Source organism: Myxine glutinosa, chromosome 6 (assembly GCF_964187855.1).
Source record: "Myxine glutinosa chromosome 6, kmMyxGlut1.1, whole genome shotgun sequence".
Classification (NCBI taxonomy): Eukaryota; Metazoa; Chordata; class Myxini; order Myxiniformes; family Myxinidae; genus Myxine; species Myxine glutinosa.
The window spans coordinates 42,362,655-42,387,901 of record NC_136266.1 but is presented as its reverse complement, the minus strand read 5'-3'; the positions used below and the strand labels follow the sequence as shown (position 1 = coordinate 42,387,901).

At 45.3% G+C, this 25,247-nt stretch overlaps 1 protein-coding gene across 1 annotated transcript in view; it reads right to left on the bottom strand.

Annotated features, from left to right (window-relative positions):
- KRTCAP2 (keratinocyte associated protein 2) overlaps positions 1–18,716 on the bottom strand; it is a 47,241-nt gene extending 28,525 nt beyond the window's left edge. Inside the window, exon 1 of the mRNA XM_068097570.2 lies at positions 18,628–18,716. Coding sequence (XP_067953671.1) covers positions 18,628–18,634 — 7 coding nt within the window. The 5' untranslated portion in view covers positions 18,635–18,716. The remainder of the gene's footprint in view (positions 1–18,627) is intronic.
- Positions 18,717–25,247: the final 6,531 nt, after the last annotated feature.

Genomic DNA, 25,247 nt, shown 5'->3' with positions numbered 1-25,247 from the left:
CCCATCCCCCCCTCTTCCCTCTCCCCTCCCCCTCCCCCCTCCGGCCCCTCCCCCCTGTATGTGAGTGTGGGGAGAACCTCCCCTCTACCAAAAATTCTTTTATATATATAGATCGAAGAAGATGTATATGTATGTATGTATGTATGTATGTATGTATGTATGTATGTATGTATGTATGTATGTATGTATATATGTATATATATATATATTGTTGTGGATATGAGAATTGTGTTTTTTTTATTGTGGTACAATGTCACCCTCCTTCCTCCAGTTGTTGTGTATAAAGGTCAAAGGGCGTCCCTTAGTTAGGTCATATACCATCACGTAGCCAAATCATAGATTTCCTCCTTGTTGGTAGTTATTTCCTTATTGTGTGTATTAGTTTAAGGCTATGTCGTCCATTAACTAATACTGCATTGCACCGAAGTGAAACAAGGTAGTATCCCCTTTCAATTTCCCCAGAACCTCCATGGATTCCCCCCCCCTTTCGTCAATTGCCAACTGCACTGGGCGGTTTGCTGCATTCGCCACTGCTGCCCTTTGGCTGGGGCTCGTTCGAATCGCCCCAAAACCTCCATTACGCACGCGGTCAAGTCGGAGAAGAAAGGCGTGTCTCCACCTCGTCATAGAGGGGAGGAGTGAGTCGGCCCCACTCAACCAATCCAGCACAAAGGGGTTTGGCTTGAGAGGGCGGAGGAAGAGCGATCGGGGAGATTCGTAAAGGTTAGAGGGTGGGGCTTATATAACCCGCGGGAGACACCCCCACGGAGAGGAGTGCAGATGAGTCCTGGCTCCTGGGAAAGCAAGCGACGTCCCCACGGCGGCACGAAGAGACGATTGAGGAAAGAGGGAGAGAGACGTGAGGGGGTGCCTGTATTGCGGCAATAAGCCGAGACCCTCTAGGCCCTATTGCCGGTCGGTGAGACGCGAAGCGGAGCTGTGTTTGCCGGGTTTTTCGCCTCGACCCCAAAGCGTGGATCGGAGTGCGCGCTTGGAACCGGACCTTGACGCCACCATCTACCTGGACCCTCCTCTGCCGTCCCAAACGATTCCTGTCCTTCCATCCTTTTGTGTACGTGAGTTTGTTTTGTGTGTCTTGTCCCTGGGAATAAGTAAGACTGCCATAGGTAAGCTAGAAATTGCACTGTGTCCTTCTGGTCCGTCCCTCTTTCTGTCTTTATTTTCGTATCCTTCCTTCTCCTTGGTTTCTTTGGTCTTGTAAATAGTACAAATAAATAATATTTGTATTTCCTACCTTGGTTCTTCTTCTTCTTCTTTCCTTTACATCCGTGTCGTCCTTGTCTTTTCCCAATTGAATACCTGTGGCACGATTTGGCCAACGTTTCGGAATCGGGTTTAGTGAATGCTAATGACTCGAACTTCGGGTTGCTAAAAACCGCTCGGCAACTAGACCATCTAAAACCGGGGTTCGAGCGGGAGTCCCTCCCTTGCTTCACGGTCAGGAGTGGCACTCAGGTCCTTGGGACTTTTTGTAGACCAAATACCCTGGCTGCTCCCGACCGGAAGGAGCGTTGGGACGCCCAGGACTCACGTCGGTCAGTCGCGGACAAGGGGATTAATCCCCCCTTCTTAAGGGGGAAAGGCCGACGTAGAGATCCGTAACAATATATATATATATCTATATATATAAAACACAGTTTGTGTGTGCGTGTGTGAGTGTGTGTGTGTGTGTGTGTGTGTGTGTGTAATGTTACCGGTAGACTCCTAAACGGAGAGGCACACGTACTTGATATTTGGCACAGACATGGCCATTGAGCCTGGGACGAACATGGCTGACCTAAAAATTGATTTCATAATATTTTTTTACCATATTTTTAACTCAGCGCGAAATATTATGACCGGAATCTGACCGGTAGCAGAGCAGCGCGCTGATTCGCTCAGAGCGATCACGTGATGTTCGTTGCCGCCATTAACTTCGCACGTATTTCAGAGCGAAAAGCAATTGCGGTTTTGCCGGGTACTTCTGCATGATTAGCATTTAGCATGATTTAGCATAGATAGTAGCATGTTTCACGTAGATTTTTTTTTGAGCGAGCAGAAGTACCCGGCATTGTACGAATAATATATAGATAGTGCTGTGTAGGGCGGAGTGATGCCGCTGTGGGAGGGACCGAGCAAGGTCGCTGTGGGCGGGACCGAGCGAGGTCGTTGTGGGCGGGACCGGGCGAGGTCGCTGTGGGCGGGACCGAGCGAGGTCGAGGTGGGCGGGACCGAGCGAGGTCGCTGTGGGCGGGACCGAGCGAGGCAGCTATGGGCGGGGCCGAGAGAGGTCGCTGTGAGCGGGGCCGAGCGAGGTCTGCGTTAGTGCGTTGCCGTTGCCGTTGCCCGGTATAAAAAGATGGTGCTTGATGCTCTCTGCGTCAAGATACAGACTTGATGTCCGTATCTTTACAACAGACATTCCAATGATGATGATGATAAATGTAATACCACTCAAGGAAGGCCCACAACTCAAGAGAGTGGAAAAAACAATAAAATGAACAAAAATACGGGGAAGGAGAAGCAACCACTCAGAAGAATGACAGAAAATCATTTCCCTTAAATTTACCGTGTTCACCAACTAGCACGACCAGATACAGGACACCAAAATAATTTCCCTTACACATATCGTGTCCACCTACCAGCAAGACCATACCACTTACCTCTGGATCAAACTGTATTTCAAATATTCAAACGGTTTTTACATGCTGCCATCTCCTAGCAACCAATGAAATTTTTCAATTATATTGTAGTACATTTATTTTTTAATAATGTACCATATTTACGGCAGTATATTTATTTACGCCATGAGTAAGGAAGGAAAATTTCCAGCGCGCTGATTCGCTCATTCGCGCTCATTGATGATGATCACGATCACGTGATGACGTGTTCACGAATGATGTTCGTGACGCGATCACGTGATGTTCCTTGCCGCCATAAACTCACAGCAAGTAGCATAGATTTTAGCATGATTAGCATGATTTAGCATGATTTAGCATAGATAGTAGCATGTTTCACATAGATTTTTTTTCAGCGAGGAATATTATACACTGATTCTGACCGGTGGCAGAGCAGCGCGCTGATTCGCTCAGAGCAATCACGTGATGTTCCATCTCCGCCGCCAGTTGGCTTCACTTTTCACGGAGTATGAGCGTTCTATATATTTTCAATTCAGTGCGCCGACTCGCTCACGTACTTGATTTGTGGCATAGACATGGCCATTGGGCCTTCACGGTGTAATTTGTGCGAGGCTTTTGTCCGAGTGAGCTTGAGTCGAGAGGGCGAATGTACGGGTTGGGAATGTACGGGTCTCCCTTCCCCCACCCGGCAACGCCGGTACTGGAGGGCGTCACAGGATCGGTGAGTCTCCATAATCTGCTTCGTGCTATTGCGAAGATTCAGGACGATGTCGCGATTGTTGTGCTGCTCTCCGACCATGAGAACTGCAACGTCATTGTTGACTGGCCCTCCCCTTCCCTCCCCCTTACCCCTCCTCCCACCCCTCTCCTCCCCTCCCCCCCCCTCTCCTCCCCTCCGTTCCCCTCCCCCCCCTCTTCCCCCTCCCCTCCCCCGCCCGGCAATGCCGGGTACTTCTGCTAGTATATATATATATCTATATATATATATCTATATATATCTATATATATCTAAATATATCTATATATATCTATATATATATATATATATATATATATATATATATATATATATATATATATATATATATATTGTTACGGACACGACTTATTAAGATGTTATGATGGGCCGAGCGGAACGGCCGCCGTGTTCGCACAGTTTACCCGATTCCACCCGACGTTGACCCAAATCGCGCTATGCTAAATCAATGAAGGAAAGGACACAACGGCTGGGATAAATGAAACGACACAAGGGGTACAGTTCTCAAGACCTCCGGAGGAGGATATAATTGGTGGTGGAGAAAAGGGGTAGATTACAAGGTAAGAGGTAAAGCACAGAAAAGGTGGGCACTTAGACACAATCTTATCTATCCCCGACAGACCACAGACAAACGGAACAAGACTGACTTACACAGGGATTGATGGCAGGGAAGGACAGGCAGTCGATAGCACAAGGTGCACCTTGGCTCAGGGGCAGAATCAAACACGGTCCGGTCCAGAGATGCGGGGAGGTATTGCAGCGCTCGGAGGTGGCGTCTCTCTTCCTTCAAGTCCAGCGCGTATCTGACGTCACCTCCCTCTTCCTGCGCATGCTCAGCGGGGAGTGACACGCCCTCGGCTCGTTGGCTCCGCCCCAGATGGAATCGGTCCGCCGCTTCTATTGGGTGCGGGGGGTTACCGGGCTCCGCCCTTGACGAGGAGCTGACAGCGAGCCCCTACTTGGTAACCCCGTCGAGCACATGTTCAATGGCGGCTAACCAAGCCGGAGTGAGGACGCACACTCCCCGCGCCGCCGCCGCCGCTGTTGTTGTTGTTGTTGTTGTTGTACCATGAGGAAGAGCTGCGGGGAGGTATTGGGAGGTCCTAAACTTTCTAACGGTGCCATACAATCACATTCTGGTGCAACAAAGAGTCAGAATTAATGGAAACGAGTCCTTAACTGACATAGACTAAGAATAACTAGCAAGATGTCCTATAGTTGTCTACGTGAGATGCGGTGGACCTGGATGCGACATTTAATGGGGGAAATAGGGGAAGGTCGGGTCTACAGAGTGTTGTTTACAGAAAATGGGACTAGGGAATGGGGGATTGTTGGGAAGTATTGGGGAAATAGGGGAATATTTACAAGCGGATATGGATGGAGGCCAATCTCATATCCGCAACATTGCACCCTTCTCTACCTCGGGGCGTCCCGACCCGATAAATTTTTACTTACTTTAGTGTGGCACTCAGATGTAGTTCCCTCTACTATTAACTCAACCCTGAGTGCGACAGTTTTACAGATGTTCACAAATGAGTAAATATGTCCCCCTGCGACGTTGCACCCTTCTCCTCACAGAAACACACCCACAGGATAACCGAATCGCGGAAAGAATCCTCAAACTAAACATACAGCCGGTAGGGCGCATCATTTATACAAGACTACACTGATATTTACACTACGATCCAGGACCTGTTCTTTGAGGAACACATGCAGATGTTATGCATAGAGAGAGCACGCATGCCAGCATCGATACACCAACCCACGAGTGCCCTGTGGCCCTACGGCCTTTAATAATGTGCAGAGCACCCCATCCAAGCACCAAAAGCACCACCCCATACACACAGTCAGCACCATCCGGTGCACCAATAAAGTGTTCATAGTCACCGGTGGTGTCGCAGCCGGCCGATGTTCTGCCGCTGGTCTTGCCTTCCTGGAGTACACTTGGCCTTCTGGCTTCTTTAAAAATAAAGAAAGGCGCCAACCGCGTCCATTTCTAATTTGTGGCCGTCAGGGGGGCCAACTATAAGTGGTTCACCTGTATGGCATAGGTGCCACGTTGACCCAGAGGTCCAACAACGGGTGGTGCTTGCCCGCAAAAGAACTGCGGTCCATTGTGGGCGGCCACAAAAATTGCGGTCCATATGGTGTATCGATCCAGGCAGCAAGCAGCGAAAGTACAGGCCCACAACTGCGGAGCCAGCACCTCTCTCTCCTCTCTCTCCGCCCCAAAGCCAGATCCTCGGAGGTGGGAGACAAAATAAAGCAAGTGAGTAAGGTGGTAAGGGCGCAAAGTGCACGCAATATAAGGTAATGCACACTGGGGGCACATGGGAACCAGGTGAGACAGGTACGTTCCTACCGTACGCCCCCCCCCCCCCCACCAGGTAACCTACATTGCCCCTCCCTTACCCCTTACTGTATCCACAAAACACAACACTACCCATAAACATCTACTTTACACATCAACAAACGTCCCTACTGTCTTCCCCGTTCCTCCCATAAACCAAATTCGTCTTCTCTCCCTCCTAACCAATCAAATTTGCCATTTCCAACTCAACATCAAAATTTGCCATCACCAATTCATCATCAGTCCCTCCTAAGGAGGGAGAGATGGAATCACCCCAATGTCTCATCCACGTCGTGATGCGTCTCACAAATCCACACAGCAATTCTCATTTCCTGCAACACAAAACAAAGAAAACGCAGGTGTGGAGTCATCATCATCACCTCAGGTAAGTGGCTGCGTATGGTGCGACAGGTTCATCAATCCTAACTATTTCCTAAATGACTTTAACAACTTTACATTACCCGGGGTCTTTCCCTGCCAATCCATTGGCCAACTTACACTATGGGTTCTAAAAACCAATTCCCATTGACCAACTTGTGGTGCCTCTCAATTTGGGGTCTCACTCCCCCGATTCATCTCCCGGTGCCCTCGCACAATTTCTGGGCTGTGACGTGTAGCTCTCCCAGCAGGTCTACCCACCTGCACACCTCCACCACTGTAGTTGCCACCCGAGCTTACCTGCTCCTCACCCTAACCTAACTAACTGGGGAAGGCCCTCTCGCACTCTCACCCCCTCAGTGCCCTCTCTGGCACGGGCTGCCCGATCCACACCCGGGATCCTCAGGCACCCACTGACACTAACGGCTCCCAGAGCCCACCTGCGGCCTCACCTGGCCGACATCCTCACAGTGGTGGAGTGCCCAAACCAACTACACACACTAACAGGCTACACGCCCAGCCATTTCCACAACACTAATGCACCCATCCGCAATACCATTCTGCAACCGCACCACAAATGCCAATATCCAACCACAATTTACCTATACCCTCTACCTAACACTTACACTACCCGCCCCGGGTACTCGTGAAAGGGGTCCACTCTTCCCCCATCCACACCTTCGCACCATGCACACCACTCCGTACCACTTACTCCAACTCTCTCCACACCACTCATTCCAATACTCCATGTATTCCACACACCTGTACTTGCACACCTGTGCTCTCACACCTGGTGCCACCTGCACCCTTCTCTCCCCCAAGCGCATTCGCGCTGATCCACAACACTCACTACTCATACACTGCTCCACACACCTGTCCAGTTCTCACACAGCATCATCTCATGTAACTACTCCCCTCTGAAACTTGCGCTTCCCAGTCGTCCCTTTAAACTATTGCGCTCCCTCGTCATTATCATCCACTCTAATCTACCTGCGTCCCCTCTACAGGTATCAGTCACTATCTAATCTTAACGTTACCTAATGTCATCTTCGCTAGATCCCTACACACAATATCCTAACCCACCCGGGCTAGTTTTCACTGCCATACACCCCATAATCTATCGCGCATTTGCCCCACTTTTGTGAGGGATGACAGAATTGCCATCCCACCACATCGGGCATCTCCCACTACCAATTTTGAACATCAAATTTCAACAAATCAAAAATTTGCCAATCACTAGCCATCATCTGCCAATCATTACTGCCAATCCTTTGCCAATCATCAAATTTTGTTTTTTTCTAATTTTGGGTCCAAAACACTAACCTCATCACCCGTCTACTTATTAGATCCTCTCGGTGCGCCAATTCCCTTCTAAAGCTCGGCTTCGTACAGCCGAGCAATGAACGCGGGTTCTTTCGTGCCAGCGGCTGGATACGTCCCGCATTCGGGGCAGGGGCGGGGGCTTACCCGGGCCGAGATCCCACGCACCACCTCGGCGTGGAGCCATCCAATTGCCCGATCTCGACCTGCCGGAGCGTCTCAATAAAAAGTGGTCGCCATGACGACCCTTCCTATCGGGCTGCCCGCTCCGCCTAGTGGAGCCCGGACGCGGCCGTTCCAAGCGAGGCACAGCGTGGATCGCGTACGGCGGTTCTTTCGAAACCGCTGTGGTTCGGATCCCCGCTGGTCCTCGCGGCACGCGAAGCTGCCCGACGCGCACCGAGGGCCCGATTCGGCTATAAGTCGTTCTAACCTCTAACCCGGTTACCGTCGATGCCTCACCTGGATGCTTACAAGCATACGCTACCCCTTTCTTGCTCATACATCCAGCTGTTCCCATGCTCCTCGTACCTTTCCTTACACACCTCGGTACACTCATTCCGCTCACCGACTTGGTCACACACCTGACCACCGAACACTTTGGCACACATTCGTTGGTCGCACACCTCACCAACACACCTCTTCGCGCCCCTTCCTCGGTCACCTCCTCTGTGACAATCACAGGTGTGCCCTCACTCGCACACCCAACCACGTGCCTCACTACCAATTCCAGCGTGCATTCCCACACACGCTCTACCATTCCAGGTGTGCTTCCTTTCTCACCTGTCACAACCAACTCACGCTCCGTGTCACTCTTACTACTCTCACCTCCACTCTTGACAGCGCACTCACCCTTACTCTCGACAGTGCACTCTTTCCTCATGCACCCGTCCGTTACACACCTTTCTCGCGCACACTCTCCCGTTACACCCTCTGTAACACTCACCACAGGTGTACACTCTTCCTTACTTCTGACAGCGCACTCTTTCCCCATGCACCTGTCCGTCACACATCTTTCTCGCACACCCTCTCTCGTTACATCCTCTAACACTCACCACAGGCGTGCATTCTCCCTTTACACCCTCCGTAACACTCCTCACTACGCGCTTCCATGTGCTCCCTCGCACACGCGCTACGACCGACTCCCTCTCGACGGCACACTCACTCCTCGGCATGCACTTTTTCCTCACACACCCCAGAGTCGGACTTTCTCGCACACCTCCTTTTTCGCGCACCAGACCTGTCGCACACTTCACCAACGGCCTCTCACGAACACCCGGGTCCATCTCGACCCCCAAGCTTCTTAAATCACCTGGCGCATCATACGCACGACCATATTGGTCACCACTTACACCGGGTCCTCTTTCTCTTCGCTTCTCCTCCATCACCTGCGAATCCCTCATCCGGTTAATGAGCACATCATCACGATCCGAACACAGACTTTGGACCAATTCTTTTACTTCCTCCTTTATCTCTTTCTTATCCTCTCTCCGTCGCTTCTTAATTTCGCTTACCCCTTCTTCCACTTCTTCTAATTTCTGCTTCACCTCTTTTATTTCCCGGTGCGTCTCCTCAAGCTCGTCCTCTAAGGCCACCTTGACCGTTTCTATGTGCGTCCTCACCTGCCGGTCCTTCGTCTCCATTACCTCTATCACCTCGTCCATTTTCCTCGTCAGGTCCTCATGTACCGTCTGACACTCTTTTTTAATTACCCCTACGTCCTTTTTCATCTCCTTCTGTGTCGATTTTAAACCCTCTATTACTGCTGTGTTCTTCTTTACCTGGTCCCCCAACTCCTTTTGTCCCACTGTCAGTTGTTCTACTCCCAGCGTCAACTCCTCTATACCACCTTGCAATTTTACAGTCCCCTTTCTCACCTCCTTCTCCATGCGCTCCTTACAGTGCCTCACCTCCTCGCGCACTCCTCCGACCTCCTCACTCACACCTCTTCTGATCTCTTCTCCCATCACTTGCATCTCCTGCCCAGATGCCACCCTCATCTGCTCCATTTCCTCCCTGTGAGCATCCAATTTAGTTTCTACCCCCATTCTGACCCCCTCTATCTGCTGCCCCATTTTTTTAACTTCCCTTTCCGCTTGGTCCCTCATGTCCCTCAATTTGCCTTCCATACTGTTTTCTAACCCCTCTAACCCCTTTTTCATCTCTTCCATTTGATTCTCTTGAGCGGCCATTCTGTTTTCTACCCCCGTTAACCCCTCCTGTATTTCCCCTAATCTATTGTCTAATCCCTCAAATTTGTTTCCTAATCCCTCTATTCTACTCCCTAACCCTCCGATCTGGGCCCCCATCCTTTGTTCTAACCCCTCACCGGTACCCCTCGCTTCGTCCCTCATTACCCCCATTTGGCCCTCCAATCGCTCACCCAATCGCTCACTATCAGCCCTCATTTGCTCACTATTAGCCCTCATATCGTCCTTCTGCAGGTTGAGGGACGCCTGCATTTGTACCATAAATTGCTCCATGAGGGCCTGCATTTGGGCCATCCCTCCCACTTGTGCAGCGGGTGCGGCCGCCGTAGCAATGTGCGAGGCGCCATTTTGCGCGCCCACAACCTCGTGCGCGAGGACGCCATTTTGCGAACCTGCCGCCCTCACTGCTTCGCTCTCCTCATGTCCCTCAATTTGGTCCTGGATCGACCCTGCCTCACTCTCCTCTACCGGAACCCAGCCGTCTTGATCTGCCATAGCGCGACCTTCAAAATTCGGGTTTTTATTTTAAAACAAAACAAATTTCACAGTTAATAATTTCGAGCGCGTGAAGCGCGCTTCGGGTCCGATCTCACTCCTCGACACCAATTGTTACGGACACGACTTATTAAGATGTTATGATGGGCCGAGCGGAATGGCCTCCGTGTTCGCACAGTTTACCCGATTCCACCCGACGTTGACCCAAATCGCGCTATGCTAAATCAATGAAGGAAAGGACACAACGGCTGGGATAAATGAAACGACACAAGGGGTACAGTTCTCAAGACCTCCAGAGGAGGATAAAATTGGTGGTGGAGAAAAGGGGTAGATTACAAGGTAAGAGGTAAAGCACAGAAAAGGTGGGCACTTAGACACAATCTTATCTATCCCCGACAGACCACAGACAAACGGTACAAGACTGACTTACACAGGGATTGATGGCAGGGAAGGACAGGCAGTCGATAGCACAAGGTGCACCTTGGCTCAGGGGCAGAATCAAACACGGTCCGGTCCAGAGATGCGGGGAGGTATTGCAGCGCTCGGAGGTGGCGTCTCTCTTCCTTCAAGTCCAGCGCGTATCTGACGTCACCTCCCTCTTCCTGCGCATGCTCAGCGGGGAGTGACACGCCCTCGGCTCGTTGGCTCCGCCCCAGATGGAATCGGTCCGCCGCTTCTATTGGGTGCGGGGGGTTACCGAGCTTCGCCCTTGACGAGGAGCTGACAGCGAGCCCCTACTTGGTAACCCCGTCGAGCACATGTTCAATGGCGGCTAATCAAGCCGGAGTGAGGACGCACACTCCCCGCGCCGCCGCCGCTGTTGTTGTTGTTGTTGTTGTACCATGAGGAAGAGCTGCGGGGAGGTATTGGGAGGTCCTAAACTTTCTAACGGTGCCATACAATCACATTCTGGTGCAACGAAGAGTCAGAATTAATGGAAACGAGTCCTTAACTGACATAGACTAAGAATAACTAGCAAGATGTCCTATAGTTGTCTACGTGAGATGCGGTGGACCTGGATGCGACATTTAATGGGGGAAATAGGGGAAGGTCGGGTCTACAGAGTGTTGTTTACAGAAAATGGGACTAGGGAATGGGGGATCGGGGATAGTTGGGAAGTATTGGGGAAATAGGGGAATATTTACAAGCGGATATGGATGGAGGCCAATCTCATATCCGCAACAATATATATATATATATATATATATATATATATATATATATATATATATATATATATATATATATATTAGGGTGCATCAAATGCCCAAGTATTTTTAAAAAGATGTTGGATTGATCTGTCCCAAATTTTATTTTGTTCCAATCATAAAATAAAGTTGCTATGCAAAATTTGGTAAGGTTTGGACATCATCTTCTGGGTCCACCTCACCATTTCATATTTTGAGTCGGTGGTATCAGAGTTGGAAATTTGACACGCAGCTGTTTTGAGGCCCATAAATAAAAATGAAAGGATTGACTGATTGCTACATATAATAACTCTTTGTAAAGGTATTATTGTGCTCTGTAGCAATATATCATCATCATAGGGATAGGGATACAATTCATTTATATACAAATAGTCAAAATAATGATTTTTTTCAAAATATGGATATAAAGCTAAATGAAGAGTATTTTTAAAATATAATATATAAATTAAAGAATATCCTGAATGTCGTAGTCATCTTGTCTTTACAGAGATCTTTTAACTAGACAAGATGATTAAAACAATTATTAGGCTATACTCTAATAAAATTGGATAATTGATTTATTTGTTGTACATAATTATGAAATGACATTATTGTTACTAATACTACCTTTTTCTTTCAGATAAAACAATGGATGGCACAGTAAAGAAAGCATCTGTTGCAACAAGAGAGTCAACCAAGGTGTTTGGTCTTGGAAGTGCCATAACTGAACAAGATTCCCAGATCAATGGCACCAGACTTCCAACTTGTTTACAAGTACTACGTTGTTTCATGTGGCACACGGAAGATGGCAAACTTGAACGATGCTCTCGGTGGGAATCAGCAAAGCTTGTACTGCAGAAAGTGACACCATTTTATGGCAAGGCTAATATTCCTATCATCTCTGAACGCAAGGCTATTGAGAAAATTATCAAACTTGCAGATGATAATTCCAAGCTTAGATCAATCCCTATCAACCGAAGAACAACTCCAGCAAGCATCACAAAGGTGAATCAAATGGAGATGAAATTTATGGAGACATTTCCCTTGTGGCCCAATGATGCTAGTTCTCACATCAAGAATCCTGAAGACTTAGCATTCCTGGAATCTATGAAGACAGATCGCTGTGCAACATTTGGCTGCCAAGATAAACTGTTGGCAGATAAGATGCAGCGTAAAGTGAACCGCGAGGAAAAAGATTTCAGAGAGGCGAGCAAGTATGGAGCTGGAGTTCAACATAAATACTACAACCACTGTGTATAATATTAGTGACAGTGATGAAGAAGTAACTCTTGGACCTTCAACAAGCACACCAACAACCTCAAGAAGTCATCATCGTTTAGTTAGACCTGGCACATCAGTTTTCATTCCACATGACATCCTGAAGAGGCCCAGTCTTGTTTCACTGGCAACAAGGATGAAGATGACACCAACCCAACAGGCTGCTTTCACAGAAGCTCTTATTGAAGAAACAGGAGGGGATGTAGCGAAGGTGTCAACATCATATGCTACAGCAGATAAATCAAGACGCAAAATTGGACAGCATATTGCTACTACCTGTAAGGACAAATGGATACCTCCAAAGCTTGCTACGTTGCACTGGGACTCAAAGCTGCTTCCATGCTTAACTAACCAAAACACTTTTGAAGAACGCCTGGCTGTGCTTTTGGGTTCTCAAACTGATATGAAGCTGCTGGGTGTTCCATCCTACAAGCCTGGAACAGACCGTAAATCTGGAGATATAATTGCTCAGCTGACTAATAACCTACTTGAATCATGGAACTGCCAAGAGAATGTTGTCAACTTGACATTTGACACAACTGCATCTAACACCGGCCACATCAGTGCAGCTTGTGTAACAATTCAACAACGGCTTAACAAAGCTCTTCTGTGGTCAGGCTGCAGACACCACACTGGTGAAGTCATTCTTACGCACATTTTTACTGATCTTAAAGTTGAAGCATCTAAGTCACCAGATATCTTCCTCTTCTCAAGGTTTCGCAAGAACTTTGAAATGTTTCCACACACATTCAATGAACCACTTTCACGATTTGATCCATCTCAACTAAATGAAGCAGCAACAAGTTTGACAAGTGACTGGCAAAATAATATTCTCAGACTCTGTCACACCGAGCAATCTCTAAGACGTGATGATTATTTGGAATTTGTTGATCTGTGTACTGTATTCCTTGATGGTGAAGTAGCTGAACATCAAATAACCTTCAAGCATCCTGGTGCACTGCATAAAGTCAGATGGATGGCGAAGCTCGTCTACTCAATCAAATTATGTCTCTTCGAAAAACAAATCGCTGATCTTCCAGCAGGTACAATTACCACAGAAAAACAAGTGCCAAAGATCAGAGAATTTGTCACGTTTGTCACTCTAGTATACAGCTCCTGGTGGATGACATGTACCTCTGTCACCGATGCCCCATGGAATGACCTGCAGCTCATCTCCAACTGAAACAGTATGAAGCTGTCAATGCTGGAATCTCAAGAAGTGCCCTGAAAGCCTTCAAACGACATCTCTGGTACCTCACAGAAGAGATGGTTCCACTTGCCCTCTTCAGCTCAGTTGTTCCTCATGTCATGACCATCGCCATGCTCTGGCAGACAGACTTCTGGAGGTTCAGCCAGATTTTCCAGTAACCAACCCACAAGGACGGTTTGGTACTGGGTTTGGAAAGCCCAGATTTCCTGATGACTTGACTGAGAAGACCACTCTGGCTGATTTTGTTGGACCAGATTCATGGTACCTATTTCATCATCTGAAGCTTGACTGGGCATTTCTAGTTACCGATGTTCAAGAATGGACTAACTCTGCAGCCTACCAGACATCATGGACTAATGTTGAAGCCTTGAATGTGGTGAATGACTCTGCAGAAAGGGGAGTTAAGCTTAGCTCTGACTTCCTTTCAGCAGCCAGAAGTGAAGACCACTACCAAAATGTGCTACAACTTGTTGAGCACAACCACAAGGAGACCCGAATCTTCGAAAGCGAGCAGCTCAAGACTAAACTGTCAGAAATATCCACGAAAACTACAGTATCTTTGTTTTGTTTCTATTTTCATGTTCATCCATAGTCAGATGTACTCGTATTAAGATGATAAATGCTAAGATTGTGTATATATGATTCTACTGTAATAAAAATTATATCATTCTGGTATCTATAATATACACAAAGAATTAAGTTAAGCACCCCTACACAACGAATTAAGGTAAGCACCCCCTAATATATATTCTTTGTGTATATGTATACATTGGCATATATTCTAAGGTATGTGAGATCAAATAATGATTGGTATGACATTAGCAATTATCCATTGATGAAATTGAGTGATCAAAGTGAAAAAAAGTGATTGGTTGAGTCAGTGATCCGATCACGTGGGTCCTACACACGTTATTGACGCAAAGATCGCTAGAGGTCTTCTCAGAACAATGACTGTACGTTAGAAAACATAAACGTCATCCACACTGTCCGTGATGGACCTATAGCTCCATACTTAAATTGAGGTGAAAATATGCCTAAAATTCCCAAAAAATTTCACCTTAAATTATTCAGAATAAAATATTGAAAACGGCATGATTGTTATGTTTTTATGTGACCATAATATCACTTCTCCAGAAAATATAGCAATATCATGGGTATATTACACTGTTTTGACGACAACACACTTGTAATGTGCGAGGTTGTAAAAAAACGGGGGGGGGGGGGGGGGTGCTTAACTTAATTCTTTGTGTATACATATGATTATACCAATAAAATCATGATTTTGACTATTTGTGTATAAGTGAATTATATCCCTATCCCTATGATGATTATATATTGCTACAGAGCACAATAATACCTTTCCAAAGAGCTATTGTATGTAGCAATCGGTCAATCCTTTCATTTTTATTTATGGGCCTCAAAACAGCTGCGTGTCAAATTTCTGACTCTGATACTACCGACTCAAAATCTAATTTGCTGAGGTGGACCCAGAAGATGATATCAAAACCTTACCAAATTTTGCATAGGAACTTTATTTTATGACTGGAACAAAATAAAATTGGGGACAGATTGTTTTCTTGACATAGGGGCGTTTGATGCACCCTAATATATATATATATATATATATATATATATATATATAAAAGATATAGAAGATTATATATATATATATATATATATATATATATATATATATATATATAAAAGATATAGAAGATTATATATATATATATATATATATATATATATATATATATATATATATATATATATATATATATAAAAGATATGGAAGATTATATATATATATATATATATAAAAGATATAGAAGATTATATATATATATATTATATATATATATAAAAGATATAGAAGCTTATATATATATATATATATAAAAGATACAGAAGATTATATATATATATATATAAAAGATATAGATTATATATATATATATATAAAAGATATAGATTACATACATATATATATATAAAAGATATATATATATTATATTATATATATATATATATATATATATATATATATATATATATAAAAGATATAGATTATATATATATATAAAAGATATAGATTATATATATATATATAAAAGATATAGATTATATTTATATATATATATATATATATATATATATATATATATATATATATATATATACAGTGGAACCTTGACTTACGAGTGCCCAACTTACGAGTTTTTCGAGATACGAGCCGTCGCTCGGAGTCGGTTTATTGCTTTGAGATGCGAGCCGAGATCCGAGTTACGAGCTTTCGCCACCCCGGTCACGTGGTTATCTGCCGTGCAAGTACAGTATCTCTGTCGTATAGCGCTGCATTTTTGTTTTCCGCATTTTGGTTATTTCGAGTTTACGGCGCCAGGTGGGTTCTGGTCACGTGGTTATCTTGCCGTGCAAGTTCAGTACGTATCTCTGTCGTTTTGCGCTGCATTTTTGTTTTCGCATTTTGGTTATTTCGAGTTTACGCCGCCAGGTGGGTTCTGGTCACGTGGTTATCTTGCCGTGCAAGTACAGTACGTATCTCTGTCGTATAGCGCTGCATTTTTGTTTTCGCATTTTGGTTATTTCGGAAAATTTCTTAGTTTTAACCATGGGGCCTAAGAAAGTGAGTGGCAAGTGCAGTGCTGAGAAGAAGAGGATGATGTGCTTGGATATAAAACAACGCAATCGTCGAAAACAATGAGCGAGGTGTCGAGGAGGACGTATATAACGGCAGAGGAGAAGAGCATGCCAGGCCACAACTTGTTCAGAGTGCCGGCGATAGCTCGCCTTCTCTTTGTGGAAAACACGGTGAGATCCTTAACATCCAACAACTAATGGGACGCAAACGGGGCGCCCAGTTTAGCGGTACACCCATTGATGAATCACCCTGCCTGTGATTCACCCATGACAGGTTATAGCTGGGTCGGGATTCAAACCCAGGCTGGACAGTTTAGACTTTAGAGTCAAGTGTGCGTACCTCCAGTCCAGGCCATCCTGCCAACTTATATGCTGCATACAGGTGAAATATAAAGCGCGAGATATTTTTATATATACGGTATATTTAAAAAAAAATTGGTGTGGTTTTTGGCGGGCTGGAACGGATTAATAGCATTTCAATGCATTTCAATGGGGAAATTTGATTTGAGATACGAGCAATTTGAGTTACGAGTTCGGTCACGGAACGAATTAAACTCGTAAGTCAAGGTTCCACTGTATATATATATATATATATATATATATATATATATATATAAAAGATATAGATGATTATATATATATATATATATAAAAGATATAGAAGATTATATATATATATATATAAAAGATATGGAAGATTATATATATATATATAAAAGATATGGAAGATTATATATATATATATATATATATATATATATATATATATATATATAATATATATATATATATATATATATATATATATAAATAAAAGATAGAGAAGATTATATATATATATATATATATATATGATGATGATGACATAAACATGCATAATTGCACTCCATTTATTAAATTGAACTTGGTGAACTTGCAATAAAATAAGGAAATAAAGACAGCAGCAAACTGTATATATCATAATATAATACAATCACAATCAGGAATGTACCATATACATCATTGAGGCTGGTGGAAGAGCTGGCTTGCTGAACGGATCAGAACGTAACAGGCGAAAATAGGATGAAAAACACACATGCATGGAGAGGGGGTCTCCAAGGAGGAAAAACTGGAAATTTCAGATATTTAATGTTCAACTTTACAGGGTGTTAAAGCAGTCTTTTGGCTTGGAATATCTTCGGTGATTTGCCCTCATTTTCCAAGGCAGGAATTTGTAATTTGGCAAGGGTGCCGGCAATAACTAGCCTACTCTTCGCCAAGGACACCGTGGGATCTTTAATGTTCACCAGAGACCAGTGCTGTTCGATGGGTCCTCCGGGTTAACGTCCTCCTCGTGGACAGCAGACACATCCATCCTCACCCTGCTGCGGAACACCAGGGTGACACAGTTTATACCTGGGTAGAGATTCAAACCCAGGTTAAACAGCTCAGATGGGAGTGTGCGTACCTGTAAAGGGTCTAGGCTATCTTGCCAGGCCATATAGTAACATATATTATGCTCAAAGTAGACCAACATGAGAATCCAAGCCTAATGGACAGATATGTGGTCAGCACACAGCATCAAGAGGTAAGAACCAACTTAGAGTCCCAAATATTCAGTGGTGAAACCAGAACTTTTCTTACGGAAAGAGGAAGGGGTGGGTGGTCCCTCGTTGCCCTCAAAGTAGCATAAATCACTATGACATTAAAATAAATATGGGACAGAAAATAGGGCACGGGCTCCCTGGGCTGCTCATTGCGACACACACACACACACACACACACACACACACACACACACACACACACACACACACACACACACACACACACACACACACACACACACACACACACACACACACACATTCGTATGGCCATTTGGCCATATATATATAGCATATACAAGTAGTGTGTATGAAATTTAAGAATGGAGAATGCTTAAATAATAACAAATAAAACCTTAGGACTAAAAATCAAATTCCCTTCATCAACTATTTTAAACGGCACATGACACAGATCGAAGAAGCCACGTCCACAGTTGGGGTTCGTGGGATTCACGTCTCTCCTATTGTCCTGTGGAAGCACGCCATGTTTTGATCGAGCGCATATACTGCACTTTCGTTCCTCTTTGTGCTCAACATGCACTTTCTATTGCATTCTCACCCATCATCGCAAGTACTCCGAAGAGTGAAGCATCCACACACTCCAACAGGAAGTGACGTCCCGCAAAAAAGAAAGAAAAAAATCTACCATGCCTGACAGGAAGTTATAGCGTGTAACTTTCAAAACCTCGCTTAGATTGTACGTTTATGTTGAAAATCGGGTAATGTAGTAAACGCTTATTGGATTTTGTTGAAGATTTGATTTTTTTTGTTATTGCAAATAAAAACAGGAAATACCTCCGGTCTCGAAGCAGACGTGGCAGACGTTTATTGCATTTCTGTGACAAAAATAAAGTCGTAATTTAAAAAAACAGCAAAAATAGCAGGTGATGTCCGATCTAGTTACCTTCATGACATTTTAACGTTCATTTTGATCTTTTACTTTTGATTATTATGACAGATGTTTATCGCTGTGTATAGGCGGTGTATTGTGTGGGTCCTGTTTAATTTGTATTTATATTTTTCTGGGCACCAGAGGTCAATGCGCGGCAACGTTCCGGATTCAGCTAACACGTAAAATAAAATGTGGAGAAAGTGAAGGATTAGTTATTTATGCTTCACCTTTTGCACAGGCAAGTGAGGGAAGGAAGAGAAAGGAAGCGGATCGGATATCGATGTGAAACGTTGACACGTGACCGTTTCGATTATTATCTGCGCCACCTAATCATCTAAGCCAGACTTTGGCTGTCCTAAAAGAGTACAACGTGCGCCGCCACTGGGAGACAGAGCACCGCTCGTCAAACTTCGCGTCGGTGTCTGCCACCGAAAGGAAGGACGCCATGGTTAGACTATCAGGCAACTTGGAGAAACAAACTTCACTCTTCCGCAAGCAGAATACTGAGGCCGAAAAGGTGACGCGCGCCAGTTATGAAGTCTCCCGCATCCTTGCTCGCCGAATGAAGCCATTCGCGGATGGGGACTTCATCAAGGAATGCCTCCTCGCTGTAGTGGACTCCGTCTGTCCAGAGCAGCGTTCCGCCGTTGAGAACGTGAGCCTTTCGTCCCGCACCGTTCGTCGCCGCATCGAGGATATGTCGGAAAACGTGCACGACTCACTCAAAACACGCAGCTCAAATTTCGTCGCCTTTTCCCTCGCTCTGGATGAGAGCACCGACACAAAGGACACGGCCCAGCTGTCCGTTTTCATCCGTGGCGTCACCGCTGACTTTCAAGTGTGTGAGGAATTCCTCCAGCTTGTCCCGCTGCGCGACACCACCACTGGGAAAGACATCTGCGACGCCGTGCTTCTGTGTGTTGATCAGCACTCCCTGGACCTCTCCCGTCTTGTGTGTGTGACGACCGACGGTGCCCCGGCGATGGTTGGTGAGAAGAAGGGCGCCGCTTCGCTGCTAGTGCGTCACTGTGCAGCCGCCGGATACACTCAGCCCATTAACAAGATGCACTGCATCATTCACCAAGAGTCCCTGTGCGCTAAGTCTGCCAACCTCGTTGGTGTCATGTCTGTCGTGGTGAAGGTCGTCAACTCCATCCTCTCCCGCAGCCTTAACCATCGTCAGTTCCAGGCACTGATGGACGAGGTGAACGTGCACTACAACGACCTGCTCTACTTCTGTGAGGTACGCTGGCTGAGTCGTGGGGCCATGCTGTCTCGGGTGTGCGACCTACAGCAGGAGATTGCCACCTTTCTACGTCAGAAGAACCTTCCCCACGCTGATCAATTCTCTGATCCGCGGTGGCTAGCTCGCCTGGCCCTGCTCACGGACATCACGGCGCACCTGAACACCCTCAACATAAAGCTGCAAGGCAAAGACATTCTCGTGACAGACATGTACGCGCACATCACTGCCTTCGAGGTTAAACTGCGCTTGTGGGAGGCTCAATTGGCTTCTGGTCAGTTTGTGCATTTTCCTCGCCTTGCTGCATGTGCCCCTGACGATGTGGACCTGGGCACTTGCGTTAGTGTCGTCAACTCTCTACGTGAGGAATTTGCTTCCCGTTTTGCAGGAGTCAGGGTGCTGGCTGCGGACTTCAAGCTTTTCACTGCTCCCTTTGACTTCCCCGTGGAAGACGCCCCTGCCTCCTTACAGATGGAGTTGGTGGAGCTGCAGTGCAACGATGAAATGAAGGCGAAGTTCCGCACCTCTTCTCCATTGTCCTTCTTCCACGACACCGTTCTCCCTTCTAACAATTTTCAAAAATACATTGCCCATGTCCAACGCATTGTGGCCATGTTCGGCAGCACCTACTGCTGTGAACAGCTCTTCTCGAAAATGAAGTACACGAAGTCTCACCTTCGCTCCCAACTCTCGGACCGCCACCTCAATGACATTCTTCTGTTGTCTACCTCAACCATCGAGCCAGACATGGAAATACTTCTTCATGGCAAACAGCACCAGCAGTCTCATTGATTTGTAGAGTGTTCAATGCAATTTTTGTACAATCTATTCATGTAAACAAAATATAGTAATTCTGAGATTTCGTTTTTCACTCCGGCCCGCGATCTCCTTCCAAAAGTCTCATCTGGCCCTCACTCTGAAAAGGTTGCCCGCCCCTGATCTAAGGCCAGATTTAAAAAAAGAGTTGGTGATCGTCATTTTTTCTCAAAAGTTCGGGTAGGGAGGGAGTTTTTTTTTTTTTTCCTACTTTCCATTGAGTTTTGTTGACATGGAAAAATATGAAATAAAGACTCCTTTCTCCTCAAAATGATTTAATTTCTTCATTCATCACAGATTTACAGACATTGCCCATATCTCTATGAAACACAGTGTTTGTGTGATTTTGGATGATGTTGAATGTCCTAGCTGAGCTTGGTAGTGAAAGGGCAAGACACCTGTACATGTATATCCACCATGACATCGGAAAAACAGATAAACACCATGCCCTCGGCACCTTGAAACTATCGAGCATGTTGAACAAGATTTCTGCCACGCTTTGGGACTGGCTTTGCAGTACAAATGTTACATTGAGGGTATTGCCCTGCCTTTTCAACCAAATTCTCCTCAGTACCACAGTGGATGCAGAGCATTTCATAGCCAGCAGAGTCGTACGCTAGTTCTATAGGGGAAGCACAGTTCAGATTGGCTCGAACATAAAGATCAGCGAGTCTGGTATCCTGGTCAGCATCGTCATCACCATTGTTGTTGATCTCCGTGAACACACTTCCACAGCTGTAGAGAATGGTGTCCATAGCAGCACGAATCGATAGATTTCAGCGGGGAAAATCTCACACAATAGCCGCCATGAATGGCTAACGTAAAATGGGTGAAGTTGCGCGAGGCACTTGCGACGCTCTGCGCAGCATGCACGGCGCAGCACGCACTGCGCATGCGGTGCAGAACGGCGCCAAATTTGACTGTGAAAAGATCGTTTTTTTCAAAATAAAAAATAAAAAAAGTTTCGGGTCGGGTGTGTTTCGTAGGGTCGGGCGGGGACGATCACCAACTCTTTTTTTTTATCTGGCCTAATGCGGGTTGTTTTCACGCATGTGTTTGTGAATAGGATATATATCAAAAAGTTATGGACGGATTTGGCCGAAACTTGAATGATTCGGCCGAAAGAGTTATTCCTTCGCTTCGTGCAAAGATAATCTCTGAGAGGGTTAGGGTTTGAGCCCTAGCTGAATCACACATGAGACTTAAACGAGACCGTCACTCTTCGAGGTCCCGACATTGACCGATATCCCCCCACCCTCTGGTAATGTAGTAAACGACACAATATTACATCATTAAACATACCTGAACCAAGTTTGAATTAGATCACTTCAGCTGTTCTCAAGTTATAGACCTATTACATTAGTATTACTGACTGACCATTGACCCCAAAATCAAATGTGTTCATCTTAGCATCATTATACATACCTGTACCAAATGTGGTCAGAATCCCACCACTGGTTTACAAGTTATCACGGCAACAGGATTTTTACCTAACATGCCCTCTGCCCTTTGACCTCGCGACCCCAAAATCTAATTAGTTAATCATTATACATATCTGCACCAAGTTTTGAATTATATCCCTTCAGCCTTTCTCAAGTTATCCGCCGTAACGAAAACCTATCATGCATGACAAACAACATACCATACCAACATGTACAACGTATGGACAAACAACCATACGTTGGCAACCATTGCACGAGTTTGACGGGCCTGATGGCCTCCTCCTGCATTGGGGTTCCTTGCAAGGTATCTAGTAATATCATTATTATTTCGGCAGTAGGATATGTGTGGGTGGACAGAGGGGCATGTTTCACTTAAGTGAAACGATCTCAGAGTAGCTGTTCCGCAGTAGAGCTGTCCCAATGTGAGACTATTCCCACAGAGCCGAGACATTCACGCATGGTTTGAATCAAAAGACAACAAATCCCTCTGTGCTCTTGTATTGCATTAATCTCCTTCCTCCACAAGTCTTCGAACATTTCTTCCAACTTCCCCGCCTTTCTCAATGTGCCTAAAAATGTATAGAACATGTCTCTTATTCCAAATTACACAAGTCAGTGGTACTGGCATCAATTTTATTCGACATATAATAGATTCCCAGGAAGTTTTGTGCAAAATTAATTTTTAAGATTCAGTAAAAAAACCAAAAAAAAAACCAGCTGAGAACTTGTTTAAACTAATTGGTGACGTCATCCGATGGCAACACCATCTTACAAGGAGCGGTTCTCATAACAAACGAGTATGCAAAAGAATGAGCCGACAGGATGGCCTCGGCTCTGGAGGTACACACACTCGCCCCCTAAGCTATCGAGACTGGGTTTGAATCCCGACCCACCTTTAAACTGCCATCCTGGTGTTTCACAAGTAGGGTGATTCATTAATGTGTGTGCTATTCCTCAGGTGGGTGTTAAACCTGGTGTCCCAACTCTGGCATTAGTTGGTGGCCGTTGAAGATCCCACGGTGTGTCCTTCATGAAAAGTCGGCAAGCTCTCGCCGGCACCCTGGCCGGTTTACAAAGGCTACCCTAACTACCGCTGGGATCGGAATGGCAAACCACCCAGCGTAAGCTTAACCTAGAAACTGCCTCAGCAGAACCAGTGCTCTATTACGTGACTGTCATTGCATCCCGACCGGATCGGATGAAAAATAAAACACGATCCAAATGACTGTTACTATAACCAGTATAACCAGCACATATTTTATTACAAGAGACATCTCCCTTGGTTAAAAAATACATTTTCAAAAGCAATTAAAGTCCACCGAATGATCAATACAAACCGTTGCCAATTCCAACTTGTGCATAAAACCAGCAAAAGAAAAGGAAAAGAAAAAAAAACCAGTGAAAGCCAGGAAGGACCTTTCAGATTTGATGACAATTTACACAACTGCTGTCGTGTTGCACAGCAATTTACCCACTTCGCTCGAATCCAGCGAAACACTTTCATTGAGCAGGCCTGAATAATACAGCCTATCATACGTTTTATTTGGATTTTTATGAAACATCAGATATTTGTCCAATTGCTAGTGGAACGGCCATCAAAAATAACTTCTATAGGGGCATGGCATCTTTCACTATCGACTTAGGATCTATCAGCTGATGCTCTCCGGATCCAACATCACGCTGTTTGCTTTCAGACAGGTGTGCCCATCAGGGACTATTTACATATTACATACACATTAAGGTTGGAGAGGGGTGGGGTGGATGAAAGATAAACTTGAGGAAAGGAAGAGAAAGAGAAGTTGGTTGTAAGGAGACAAAGTAAATGGAACAGATGTGAGATGTATGGGAAATACAAGTGAAGGGGAAAGAGGGGAACCAGGAGGGGCAAAAGTGATGGAGCTGAGGAGGAGGAGAATGGGGAGCGATTAAAATTACCTCAATCTGCATGTAGCATATATTTGGCTTTTTACCACCGGCTTGTACATCGGATCGTGTGATGCACCGCAAAACACTTCCACACAAGCCCTTATAGACACAATCAAAGTATTAACAGGGATTTTAAAAGGATTAATGAACTTTTTTCCCCAAAAGGGTCGCTTTTACACTTTTTCCGAACACCAGCAAGAAAATAAAAGACGAAGCTTAAGGGCGAAGCCATAAGTTAACGAGAGAAAAACAAAATCCCCAAAGCAAGTTAACCCGCAAGTTTTTGGTTAACGTCACAGCAACTTTTCAAAAGGGCGAAAGTCTTTCTCGCTTTTGCCACAATTAATCCAATGTATTCACAGGCTGGCAAGTGTAACAAGCGATAAAAAAAAAAAAAATCAACCGAGCTCAGCTCTTCCCAAACTCTGGCTCAGCGTAGCAAGGGCATCACAAACCAAGAGAGCAGGGGACATTGTCCACATTTGTCCATTTGTCACATTGTCCACAGGTGGAAAGAACTTGTCAGAACACTCTACTTCCCATGGAATTAGCTTGTTCCTTTTACAAATCAAAGATATGACAGCCCAGGAGAAGCACGGAGGGGGGGGGGGGGGGGGGGGAATAGCAACTATTTGACAGGCAAAGGGTAAAAGCACGACGATTTGGAAAAAAGTTCAGGGATGTATGTAAACAAAAATGAAACAATAAACAAAAATGGGAAATAGAGAATACTGTATAAACAAACATGTGCACATTATGTTAACCTCAACAACAACAAAATCATGTACAACTCAGGCAAACCGATGGAGAAAAGTCTCGAAAGATGCGTGGATAAACAAAATATGGTCGATATGTCCTGC